The sequence below is a fragment of the Canis lupus genome, chromosome 3 (genome assembly GCF_048164855.1).
Source record: "Canis lupus baileyi chromosome 3, mCanLup2.hap1, whole genome shotgun sequence".
Classification (NCBI taxonomy): Eukaryota; Metazoa; Chordata; class Mammalia; order Carnivora; family Canidae; genus Canis; species Canis lupus.
The window spans coordinates 19,067,600-19,080,216 of NC_132840.1; the positions used below are offsets into that span (position 1 = coordinate 19,067,600).

The 12,617-nt window shown below is 43.2% G+C and overlaps 1 protein-coding gene and 2 long non-coding RNA genes across 4 annotated transcripts in view; 1 reads left to right on the plus strand and 2 right to left on the minus strand.

Moving 5' to 3' along the window:
* The window catches only part of MPHOSPH6 (M-phase phosphoprotein 6), a 22,580-nt gene extending 15,946 nt beyond the window's left edge, over window positions 1–6,634 (minus strand). Inside the window, exons 1-2 of one of the 2 annotated variants that reach the window (XM_072819437.1) lie at window positions 6,495–6,634; window positions 1,388–1,500 (exon numbers count right to left, since the gene is read on the minus strand). In XM_072819437.1, coding sequence (XP_072675538.1) covers window positions 1,388–1,500; window positions 6,495–6,545 — 164 coding nt within the window. In that variant the 5' untranslated portion in view covers window positions 6,546–6,634. Of the gene's footprint in view, window positions 1–1,387; window positions 1,501–5,974; window positions 6,120–6,494 lie in introns of those variants that run through there. The other variant, XM_072819438.1, reaches the window with a different exon arrangement.
* LOC140629954 (uncharacterized) lies at window positions 3,296–5,968 on the minus strand. Its single transcript, XR_012027732.1, has 2 exons — window positions 5,585–5,968; window positions 3,296–4,942 (listed from the first exon to the last, which is right to left on the minus strand). It is a non-coding gene; the product is annotated as an uncharacterized lncRNA (long non-coding RNA).
* LOC140629953 (uncharacterized) lies at window positions 6,446–9,481 on the plus strand. Its single transcript, XR_012027731.1, has 2 exons — window positions 6,446–6,857; window positions 8,392–9,481. It is a non-coding gene; the product is annotated as an uncharacterized lncRNA (long non-coding RNA).
* Window positions 9,482–12,617: the final 3,136 nt, after the last annotated feature.

Below are 12,617 nucleotides of genomic sequence, written 5' to 3' on the forward strand. Positions count from 1 at the left end.
AAATTAAATTATAGCACCTTACCAGTAATGGTCTCTTCCTATATCACCCTGCCCCCAAGCCCACACTGTCTCTGGCACTGTCTTCCCCTTTCTCACAGCTACCTTGCTTCTCTGAGAAGCAACAGAGAAAAGCAAGCAGAGAAGCAAGCAGAGAAAACAAAGTACCCTCCTTCCATATCTCTTGGTGGGACATGCTTTCTATCATTAGGGAAGGATATCTAGCCTTCCAGAAAAGATCCAGAGAAGGTCAGCCAAGTGAACAAGGGAATACAACATGTTAAAAACAAAAAAATTGTTAAGAGATAGAAAGGAAAAACACAAACGTGCCTGAATAAGCAGCATTTTCAATCATCTGACAGTTTAGATAAAATTACCGTACCACAGAGCTTACTAAAGTAAGAAAAGCACCGAGGACAAACAATAGTTTTAAGAAGAATTTAGATAAAAGTCAACAGATGATATGAATCAATCACTCCTTTATTCAAAACTATTTCTCAGGCATCAACCACACTTAGAGGTGGAAGATGAATAGTCTAGTATGGTATCCCAGCCTAGTATGGTAGTCATAACCAGCTAGCTGACTCTGGGCAACTTATTCTCCCTCCAGCTTTAGATTCCTCAGCTATAAAATGGATGGAATGACAGTAGCAAACTTCTATATCTGCTCTGAGGATTAAATAATTGAGAGATTTAAAATGCTTAGTTTAGTTCCTGGAACATGCTATAAAATCAATAAATATTAGTTAAGGTGATTGGTATTAACAGCAATGGAATTTTTTAAAAAAGAAAAAAGAAACACATCCACAACTCTTGACTTGCTTTTGAGAAGCTCAGTCAGTTGAGCACCTGCCTTCAGCTCAGGTTGTGACCTCAGGGTAATGGGATGGAGCCCTGCTTCAGGCTCCTTGCTCAGAAGGGAGTCTGCTTCTCCCTCTCCCTCTGTTCCTCCTCCCTGCTCACGCACACTCTCTCTAATAAATAAAAATCTAAAAAAAAAAAAAAAAAAAGGAAGCTCGCCCAAAGAAGAACTCTTCTGTTCAAACAAAATTGGAGAGGCCTAAAGTACACTCCTTCCAACTTAACGTGACAGGGAACACCACAGATTCTCATAAAAGCTCTCCAGCTATTACCAGTGACAAATGGGCTAGATTCCTTTATTCAAAATAAAAAAAGAACAGCATTATAAATGAGGGCCAGTAAAAATGCATAAACCCAAGTAGAACTTATATAGATTTTATAATTTTAGAAAACTATTTGAAAAGTTAATTCAATAAACTAAGCAGCTACTATATTATAGGCCTTGCGACACTAGAACGATGAGTCCCATTTACAGGGATTTCCCTCTGAAGGGCCAAAACATCATTAGTATAATTTCTAATAAACCTACTCTTTTTCTTTAAGCTCTGGCAAATCCAAATACCAGTGCTCTTCACTAATGATTTTCTTTTCTTCCTCTTCTAGTTGTTTCCTGGTCTCCGAATCCAGTCCTCTTTGCATGAACTGTCAAAACAAAACAAAATCATGTCAGCAGCTAGTTTTCTCAACCTAGAATTGAGGAAAACTCAAATAACTTTATTCCTCTATGTGCTCTCCCTCATTTCTCAGGAATACTATCTTGGTGGGGAGGGGGGAGGTGGTGTGACTGCAGAAGCTTAGCTCTGCCCTTGAGAACCTCACACCAGACTAGAGAGAGCCCGCTAGAGCACACAAAAAAGTAATGTGGGCTTCCTTCAGAAGACCTTGGAAAGATCTTTACCATACTTCAGTTTGTCTGATTTAATAAAACAAGCAATAAAAAACTGTATTTGGTAAGTAGCTCATCAATATTTCAGTTTCACATTGTGATTGTGGCCAGTGGGGAAGGGCTAAAACAGAAGATACAGATCAGGATGGGCAAGTAGAGACACAAAGTGAGAGGGGCAGAAAGAGGAGGCGAGACTCCGTACTTTCTGAATCTGTTGATGACCCATGACTAGTCTTTGTACCTGCTGATCTTGGTCTGGAGGACCCTTTCTCATGCTCCTTTACTTGGGCAACTCCTAGCCCTTCTGATATATAGTAAAAGCTATTCCATCCCTGTGAAATCTGACATCTGCAGACAAAATTGGCACTTCTCTCTTAGATGCTTCAAATGACATCCTCTAAGTCTCACTACATTTTAATTTTTCAAGTACCTGTTTCTTCTGAAGAGCTCGAGGGCAGGGACTTTGTCTAGACTGTCTCCTTTTCAGTTTCAGCATGATGAATGATAAATAGTAAGGGGTTTGCTGTCCTCTGAAAGGCTGATTACCTCTATGGCTGCTCTTTTTTCTAAGATGTGCAGAAGCTCAACTCAAAATAGGCCAGGAGAGAAATTGGCAGTCCAGCTGCTAGTCTCTTCCCACCATAAACAATAACTCTATTTCCTTAGGGCATCAGTGAACACCATAGGAAACTGATCACAGCAAAATGATAAAACATTAATAAGGGAAAAAAATAAATTCAGAAAATATCCAGGAGCCTTCAGAAATTAGGTCTAGAGTTCTACTAGTTTCCATCTGTCCCTATTTCTTTTCCTTGTCTGAGCTCTATATTACTTTTCCTTCCATTCCAACCTTTCCAAAAATACAAGCATTTTTAGGCAAAAGGGCTTTACCAATGAATATTTTTTAAAAAATTTTTTTTATTTATTTATGATAGTCAGAGAGAGAGAGAGAGAGAGAGGCAGAGACACAGGCAGAGGGAGAAGCAGGCTCCATGCACCGGGAGCCCGACGTGGGATTCGATCCCGGATCTCCAGGATTGCGCCCTGGGCCAAAGGCAGGCGCCAAACCGCTGCGCCACCCAGGGATCCCACCAATGAATATTAAAGGCAATGACGGAACTTGGAAAACATTTACAAATAAAATACAGTGATAATATCCAGTTCTGATGAGGTGAGTCTGGATCACTCACACATTGCTGGTAGGAATACGAATGGTACAACTTCTGTTGAAAACAGTTTGGTTTCTTACCCAACTAGATTCATAACATATGACCCAGCAATTGTCCTCTTGGGCATTTATCTCAGAGAAATGAAAACTTATGTTCACTCAAAAAATCATACAGAAATATTCACAGCAGCTCTATTTGTTAATAGCCAAACACTGAAAACAATCAAAATACTCTTCAAAAGGTGAATGGTTAAGTCCTACGGTACTACCATAGCATAGAATATTATTTAGCAATTGAAAAAAAGGAACTAAGGATACTCAACAACTTAGATGGATCTCAAATGAATTATGCTGAATGAAAAAAAAAAGCCATCTCAAAAAGGTTACATATGTACAATTTTATTTATAGAACATCTTTGAAATAACGAAGTTATAGGAATGGAGAACAGATCTGTCAGAGCTTGGGGACAGTAGAAAAGACTGGGTATGGCTACAAATGGAGAGGCTGAGGGAACCTCATGGTGATGGAACAGCTTTGTATCATGAATGTGGTGGTAGCTACATAAGTCTGCATAAGCCCTCACCACAGGAAAAAACTGGCAGTTTCTGGAATGTAGTAATGTACTTCCCAGTCCTGCTTCCTCTGCTACTCAACATCATGTTTCCATCTTCTTATCTGGCAAAATATCCACTTGAAAAAACCCAGAGCACATGTCCTTTCGGCCTTCCCTGACTGGTGTTTGGCCAAGCTGTTCAGAGATCTCTTCCCATAAAAGAATATCTTTCCCTACATCTAAGAGCCTTATAAGCACTGGCTTTTTGTTCATTAATGCTTCTTTTGTGTCTCCCAAAAGACAGAGATTCTGAATAGTAGACCATGTCTCTTATTCATTTTTTATTACTAGTACTTGGGCTGTAGCTGGTATACAAGAAGAGTTCAATAAAGGTTCTCTGAATGTAACTCCAGACTTATTTTCCCAGACTCTCTTTCTTGGATGGTTCTCTTTAAACTCAGATGCTTTGGGGGCACCTGGGTGGCTCAGTGGTTAAGCATCTGCCTTTGGAGGTTGTGATCCCGGGGTTCTGGGATTGAGTCCCACATCCGGCTCCCCACAGGGAGCCTGCTTCTCCCTCTGCCTGTGTCTCTGCCTCTCTGTGTGTGTCTCATGAATAAATAAATAAAATCTTAAAAAAAAAAAAAAAAAGCTTAGTGATTTGACTTTACTCACAAGTGAGAGCCTACAGCAGGCATCACAAATTACAATTCTGGGCTAGATAACAATTCTTGTAAATAAAGTTTTATTGGAACAAAGATCTGTTCATTTGGTTCTGAGCTACAATGGCAGGGGTGAGTAGGTACAATACTAACTGGCCCACAAGCCTGAAGTATTTATTATCTGTCCTCTTAGAGAAAAAGTTTACCAACTCCTATCTTAAGAGCCCAAAGGAGCTAACATCACAAATAAGCGCCCTCTTTACAATCATTTCATCATGCTGACAGGAATACCACCTATATCTTTCACTTTCTACTCCCATCAGGATCACCTTCCAGTCCCTAACAGGTGACCAAGTCGGAGGATTTCAGGTACACTTCAAAACAAATGTATTAGTATTAAATCCTCTACTCTCTTCATTCTTGCTCTACACTGAACTCTGGCTGAACAGTTACACTGGATACAGCAACCTAATGCAGCTGTTCCATTCATTCTCATGGGACACTCCACTCTATCTGTATGTATGGTATCTCTTGCTATCCTACCAATAAGTTCTTTATTATAACTGAAGCTGCTGACCCAACTAGAAAATCTGTGTCATAGTCCCCCCCTCTCCTTTGCTTCCAAGTCCTGTTGAGTCTTCTCCAACCACTGGGGTAGGAGTTGATACTTTTTTTATGGTATTTTCTTCCTTTCTAACTCTTGAGTCAGCTCTTTGGTCAGAGCTGTAATCACTCAGGACATCTTCAGTTGATGTGCCTGCTTTGCCAATCCACTCTACCTCTCGGATTGCAAACTCAGAGTCAGAAGAAGCCTCTGTGGGGTAAAAATGCAAATTTTGCTATTAATATGTAGGAAAAAAGAACTTTAGAAACTATAAATTATGATTTACCCTCCACCCTCACTCACCCTATTCATCCCTAGTTACACCCTCGCTGAACTCCAAATCTGGCACATGCAACATGTACTCTCCAATCTTTCAAAACATTATTTATGCCTTGCTTCCTTTTTTTTCTGGAAATTATTCTCTAAACACGACATCTTACACTGTGCTGACAGCGACAAGCAGTTAAGAGCAGGGGCTTTGGAGCAAGACTGCCTGAGTTTGGTTCTGTCTATACAACTTGTTAGCTGTGTAACTTCAGGCAAGTTAGCTACTTCTCTTTCGGGGCTTCAGCTGTAGGAGAGCAGTAATAACTGCATCTACCTCGCAGAGTCACTACATGGATTCTACGGGCGGCTATAGGCAAAGCACGTAGAACAGCTGTCTGGCACATAGCAGAAACTATAAATGTTTACTATTATTATTCAAGCTTTTAAGGCCTGGTTGTTTCCCCTGTTTTAATTCCTATATTCCTTTTACGTGCCCTTGCCTTTTTGTTTTTCCACTTTGAAATTATTTGTTAAATGAGTTCAATTTTGGGGCGCCTGGGGGGGTTCAGCGGTTGAGCTTCTTGCCTTTGGCTCAGGTCAGGATTCCAGGGGTCCTGGGACCGAGTCCCGCATCCGGCTCCCTGCAGGGATCCTGCTTCTCTTTCTCTCTCTGTGTCTCATGAATAAATAAAATCTTAAAAAAAAAATGGATTCAATTTCGAATCTAAATAATCAATTTTGCTGAAAGTCGAAGATATTCACCTCAACTGTTCTAATTCTGTTCCCACTGCCATTGCGACCAGATCAAAACTTCTAGCTCGTTTTTGTTTTTTTTCCCCCACCAGGGCATTCTCCATAGGGCAGCTAAGGGAACTTTGAAAAGTAAGCACAGCTAAGATGCTCAATAGCTTCTCCGTGTTCACATAGAGAAAAAAATAATAATAATAATTCTTCCTCTGGCCTAAAACTGCTCACCTATGTGGCCACTGGCTGCTGGTTCAGGCCCACTTCTTGCTACTTGCCTTCCAGACACAACGGCTGATCTTTAGTTCTTGGGAATCCCAGCGGCTTTCCCGAGGTTTGCGTCCCAGAGCCGTGCACCCGGTTTTCCCTGGGTCTCCGCGGCCCTGCGCCCCGCCTCCCACCTGCCCTCCCTCTCTCCTCCTCCCCTCCCCCCCTACCCCCCACCCAAGGGCCTCTCCCGCGGAAGCCAAGTAAGCTCCCGGCGCTCCGGGCACCGCTCAGCGCCGCGGCATCCTACCCGCTGCCGCCGCTCTCCTATCCCGCCGCGGGCTTTAAGAGCGAACCCGCCGGACTCAGAATCCCGTTCCCAGGGCCCGAACCAGACCAAGCGCTAAGTGAATGAATGAATGTCCGAGCTGGAGGCCCTCCGCGGCCGCCCCGGTGCCCCCGCGCGTCTGCAGCCCCGGCCCCGGCCAGGTGTGGAAGCTCAGGTACCCCCGTCGCCCAGCGCGCCTCCCCGCCGTCCCCGCACCTTCATGCGCAGCAGGTTCTTGGACAGTTTCGTCTTGCGCTCGGCCGCCATGTTGGCGCCTGCTCGGGGCCGCGCTCCACCCCCAGCCCCCGCCGCGCACGCGCACGCGCACACGCACACGCACGCCCGCGCACGCGCACTGCCGCGTGCGTCCCGGCGGCGGCGTCTCCCGCAGCTGGCGTCGTCGCACCGCGTGGCTTCGCCCTCGCCTGGGCGCGTCCCGGGAGGCGCTGTCCTCCCCGAGGAGCTGCGGGTGAGGACGCGGCTGTCCGCCAGGGGCGAGGGCGACTGGACGCAGGAGGCAAACGTCTACAGAGGCCTCAGTCGGAGGAGGCCCGAATTTTGCGCCCCGAGAGCGCCGTGGTGAGTGTCGCCGCGCGTCACCGAGGCGGTGGGAGCTGGTGAGACGCTCGCCGCCCGTCCTGGCCACGCCGCGGCTGTGGCGCGTCTGCGTCGCGGACGGCGGGCTTCCCGGGCCGCGCACCACGGTCAGCGCCACAGCCCCTCCTGCGTTGAGGTCACTGAGGCGTGGGGAGGCTGCTGGGCTGGCCCGGGAGCGGTGGGGGGAGGGGAGGCGGGCGGGTGCTGACCCAGGCAGTCTGGGAAACTGTGCACCGTTTGCAGCTGTGCAGGTAGGTCCCTGAGCCTGGATGAGCGTCCCGTGAGACAGCCCAAACCCAACTCGCAGGTGCGAGGCCCGGCAGCCACCTGTGCCAAGGGCTGGGGATGAGTGAGGGAGGGACTGGCGGGGCTAGGTAGGGAGAGATGGAGAGGGGGCCGCGGAGGCAGGCTCACAAAGTCCCCAGAATGCTGAGATGTAAGGAAACCAGACCTACGGGCACAGACCAGACCACCCTGCCCCCGGATATGGGTGGAAAAAACACACACACACACACACACACACACACACACACACCTGTGACCGGTAAAGAATAACCAGACCCAAAAGGAAGTCATTAAAGATGTTATCAGCAGACTTAAACCAGGACGTCTCAGGGAGGATAAGGCCACAATCTCCCTGGTCAGTTCTCAATAAAAGACTTGTCAGTGGAGGCCCAGTTGGCAACCCCATGAGGACCCCTCTCCTGAGAGTTTCTCTGCATCCTTGCTTAATAAACTTCCACTGCTTTTACTCTCTCTTGTCCGTGAGACTCATTCTTCTGCTCCGGGAGACAAGAACCCAGCTCTTGCTTCAGGGCCGCACGGCCCCCCCGGACGGTGAGGTCCACACCGTTCCCCGGAAAGCACCCGGCCGGCGGGCGGTGCCAGCGGCTTGCCTGTCCCACACAGCTTTCTTTCCTTTCCCTTTCCCTTCTTTTTCTTTTTCTTTTTTTTTTAGATTTTATTTATTCATGAAAGAGAGAGGCAGAGACACAGGCAGAGGGAGAAGCAGGCTCCATGCAGGGATGAAGAGAGGCTTGTTTTGGCCTCCCATGAATCTGTTAGCGATAACGCAATTTCTCCCCTTCTTGAGGCGGTACCCTAAGATCCAATTAAAGGTTAGCTGTCAGGTGTGTGCAAGCTCTTTGAGGTGCATTTGAACCCTTTGATCTGAGTACAATGCCCTTCTGCCTGTCTATCCCCTTTATAAAATCTGTAGACGTCTGGATTTTGCAGAGAATAACTTTGCAGCTGCCTCGATTGTCCTCTGCCCAATCCCTCTTGTCAGTAAGTTACCCTGAATAAAACTCTGTGTAAACTGTATGGAGTGGCCTGTTTTGTTTTCCAGTCTCAAAGTGTCTTAGTTTGGGGGATACTTCACTGTTTCTCCATCTCCTAGCAACATTTCATCTTGCAAAACTGAAATTCTGTACCCATTAAATAATAACTCCCTGTTCCCTCCTCTTGTGTAACTACCGTTCTATTTTTTTTATCTTTAAATTTGACTTCTGTTTAGAATTTTCAAAGAAGTTCAGTGGGACCAGAGTTGAAGAAGTAACCGAGTCTGCTATCTACATCCATGAAACAGTGCTGACCATGAACTAGATCTTGAAGAATGAGCACGTGTCTTGACAGCTTAAGAGGAAAACAATTCCTGCCGGAAATAAGAGCATTATGTACATCAGCTAAGGATGCTAAGAGCTCCTCATCTTCACTATGCACCTCTGTTGTTCCTAGTCTACTTGCCCACTGGATTCTGATTCATTTTCATGAAACATTGGCTTCATCATGTTACTCTCCAACTCCAAAATTTATAATAACTTATTGTCTGAGGGATAAAGGTCAAATTCTTCAACCTGACACTCAAATTTCTACATTTTTATTTGACAACGAAAATACTTATAATTAAAACTAGTCACCAAAGTCTCTTCCTACTCATCAAAATATAATACATGAGAAGTGATTTAAGAATAATAACATAATTTTAACTGAGTTAAACCACCTGATTGGAAAGATAACTCCTTGATTGCTCTATGCTACTAAATTATAGAATACAGAGGGTAAGTCTCACAGTAATGTGTTGACCTGTTTTAGTTACAGAGCCAAGGAATTGTCATTTTGGGGAAGAAATATTTCTCTAGGTCTTCACACAACCTTGAATCTGTTCATAATGGAATTTGTTGGAAGTGTGAAAACTTCCCAGTTCTTCCAATTACTAGATGTATCGAGAAAAGGTCCTGAGTCTCTTCCCTCTTGTAGCAGATCTTACCTAAGGTTGTGCAGCCCAATACAGTAAGCCTAGTCATATAGCTACTGAATGCTTGAAATGTGGCTGTTGTGACTGAAGAATTGAATGTTGAGTTTAATTTAAAAACTAGCAGTGCAAAACATTTTCTTGTTACACACATTGCAGTTTCGAAGGGACAATTCACTTTAAAAAATTTAGTGTCTAAGTTGAGGTGAGCTGTACGTGTAAAATACGTGGTACATTTCAAAGACTTGGAACAACAACAAAAAGCAAAATATCAGTGTTTTTTCATATGGATGACATGTTGAAATAAGGGTTCAGATGTGTTGGTTTAAATAAAATCTGGCATTAAAATTAATTTCATCTGTTTTTAGTGAGACTGATAAAATTTAAAATTACATTCATGGCTCACATTTCTCCTCTTGTTAGTTTTTATTGTTTTGTTTTGCAACTATCAGAAATTGATAGTGGCTTATTAAAATGGGGATTTATTAGGAGAATACTAATTAGGTAGTTTCTAGAAGTAATAATGGTCTCAGAAAAAGGCCAAGTTAAAAGGTCAGAAACCAGGGCAGCCCAAGGACCTCAGAAGCAAGAATTAACTTAGTGCCACTGTAACAATCACAAAACACCAACTGATTTCTCTGTTTTTAGGACACTTAAGTTTTCAAAGTCTAGGAGAGGGTCAAGACCTGATTATAGTTCTTGTAGGACTATACAAAATGGGAGAGGATAATTCTTTAAAGAGAAATTGGGTACTGTAACCTAAAGAAGAGATAATAGCCACAATAGCTGTGTCAAGGGCAAATACCTATTTGAGACAAGAAGGTAGAGACTTCTGTTGACATAGCCCTTAGACAAATAACTGGTAGAATCTCAGTTGGGAAACACATCCATTATCAAATCTATTCCTCACAAAATGTGCTCCTTGGGACGCCTGAGTGGCTCAGTGGTTGAGCGTCTGCCTTTGGCTCAGGGTGTGATCCAGGGGCCCTGGGATTGAGTTCCACATCGGGTTCCCTGTAGGGAACCTGCTTCTCCCTCTGTTTCTGTCTCTGCCTCTCTGTGTCTATTATGAATAAATAAATAAAATCTTTTAAAACAAAAAACCAAAATGTGCTCCTTCTTACTGCTCACCTGGTTTATCTGATAAGCAAGTGTTTATTGGCTGTCCTTTATATGCAGATTGTGACTAGGTCAACCTTCCAAAAAATCCAATTAGTATAATACATCCTTTCTGCTTACATTTGTTACTTAACAAGTCCTCTATCATTTACTTGTTTGTGGATATCTTGGTTAAATTAGAATTTAGTACTAAAAGTTACCTTATAGGACATCCAGGTAAATAGTTCCTAAACATTGGTTAGATATGATTATGAAAGGATGATAGGAAAAATTAAAACATCCCAACCAAAAATCACCCCTTATTCCTGGATGATTCCGATGATTAGTCAAGATCTGGAAACTGCTGAGATAGATGAATCTCCTGATTGTGTGTACAAAATATATCAATTCAGAATTCAGGTTTGTGGACTTCTCATTTAGCTTTTGTATTGTGCCCCTATTCATCTTTTCTTTTCTATTGTCACAAGCCTATCCCTGAATTTAGTGGCTAAATCTTACTACTTTATGATTGTGTGATAGCCATAGACTCCTATTTTTTCTATCCTCTGCCTTTTTCATTCTTTAACAAATATTTTTGAGCATCTATATTGTTCCTGGCCCTCTAGTAGGTGCTAGTGTTAACTACCCCTCCCCTAAGGATATGCCACAGACAAGATACAGGTCCTAAATATTTAGAGATAAGAGTTATGGCAGGGAACCTGATCGGGATTTGAGGAGTTTGAAGAGCCTTCCTTGGGGGAAATGACATCTAAACTGAGACCAAAAAGGGAAAGGACTGAGAGGAGTGAAGGAGTGTTTCAATGAGATGGGAAGGGGTTTGAATGATACCTATGGTGTTACTGACAAGTTTGGAGGGGCAAGCTAGGGCCAGATCTCTAAAGGCCATATGTTAAGTCTGTAGGATTTTCAAAGATGCTGAAGCTATTGAATTGTTTTAAGGAGGAGAAAGACACTTTAAAATTGTATGATAGGGCAGCCCTGGCGGCTTAGCGGTTTAGCGCCGCCTTCAGTCCAGGGCCTGATCCTGGAGACCCAAGATCTAGTCCCACATCAGGCTCCCTGCATGGAGCCTGCTGCACCCTCTGCCTGTGTCTGCCTCTCTCTCTGCCCCCCCCGCCCCGGGTCTCTCATGAAAAAAAAATTGTATGATAGAATTATGTCATTCTTGAGATCACTCTGGCTGAAAGTAGAGTAGGGTAATGGAGAAAGGAAAAACAAAACAAGTCATCTCAAAAATTCTTTCAGATTTCTTTAAGATTAATTTCTTTTTTAAAATTAGTTAATCCTATTATGAGATAAAATCAAGGCTGATGGTCAAGGTTTCCTAAACTTGTCTTCTAGCCTTATCTCCTAACCCTGTCTTGTACAGTGTCCTGTAGCTAAACTGATCTAGACAGTGCATCTCCAGACATTTCATGGTTACCTGCAATGTAAATATTCTATTTCTGGAATGATGCTTGGAATATTTTTGCCTTTCAACTTTTCAATTCCTGCCCATCTCTAATAACCCAATTCAGATTTTTGCCTTTGTATTACATCAACTGAAAATGATCATTTCCTTTTTCATACCAAATGACAATAGGACTGTTTTATAGTTTCAATGTTTAGTTACACACTACCTCTCATTGTTAGTAACATGACTGCAAGTGTAGGAGGACAATTTTGAGGTTTTTTTTTTTTTTAAGATTTTATTTATTCATGAGAGAGAGAGAGAGAGGCAGAGACACAGGCAGAGGGAGAAGCAGGCTCCATGCAGGGAGCCCGACATGGGACTCGATCCCGGGTCTCCAGGATCACTCCCTGGGCTGAAGGCAGTGCTAAACCGCTGAGCCACCCAGGCTGCCCAATTTTGAGTTTTATAGTTCTCTGAATCTTTTGCAGCTTCAAGCAATTAATATACTTAATAAATACTTATTGAATGGTTAAGGGAAAACTGCTCTTTAAAATGCGGGAGACAGCATCTTTTAAAATTATTCACATTCTTTAATAACATGTAAGACCCAGAATACCTGACCAATTCTATCTAGCTGAATTGACATTAAATTTTTTTTTCATTTTACAAAACAAAAAAATAATGAAAGGCCAAGGATGTGGTAATGAAACCAGCTTATTTTCCTGTACTAATTCTCTTCAAAATATTCTGTTCAGTTAAAAGATATATCTTCAGACTTTCTGTGGAAGTTTCCAAAGAAGCCAGTTGCCATGGGGATTATGAAAAGGAAAAAAATTAAAAATATAACCAATTTATACAAATGAAGTCACCATGTCCAAACCTGAAAGACCTTTTTGAAGGATGGAGGAAGTTCTCAGAAAGAAAAAGAATGTGGAAATAAAGTATTAGGGGAACATGTATGATTGTGGAAGTCAAG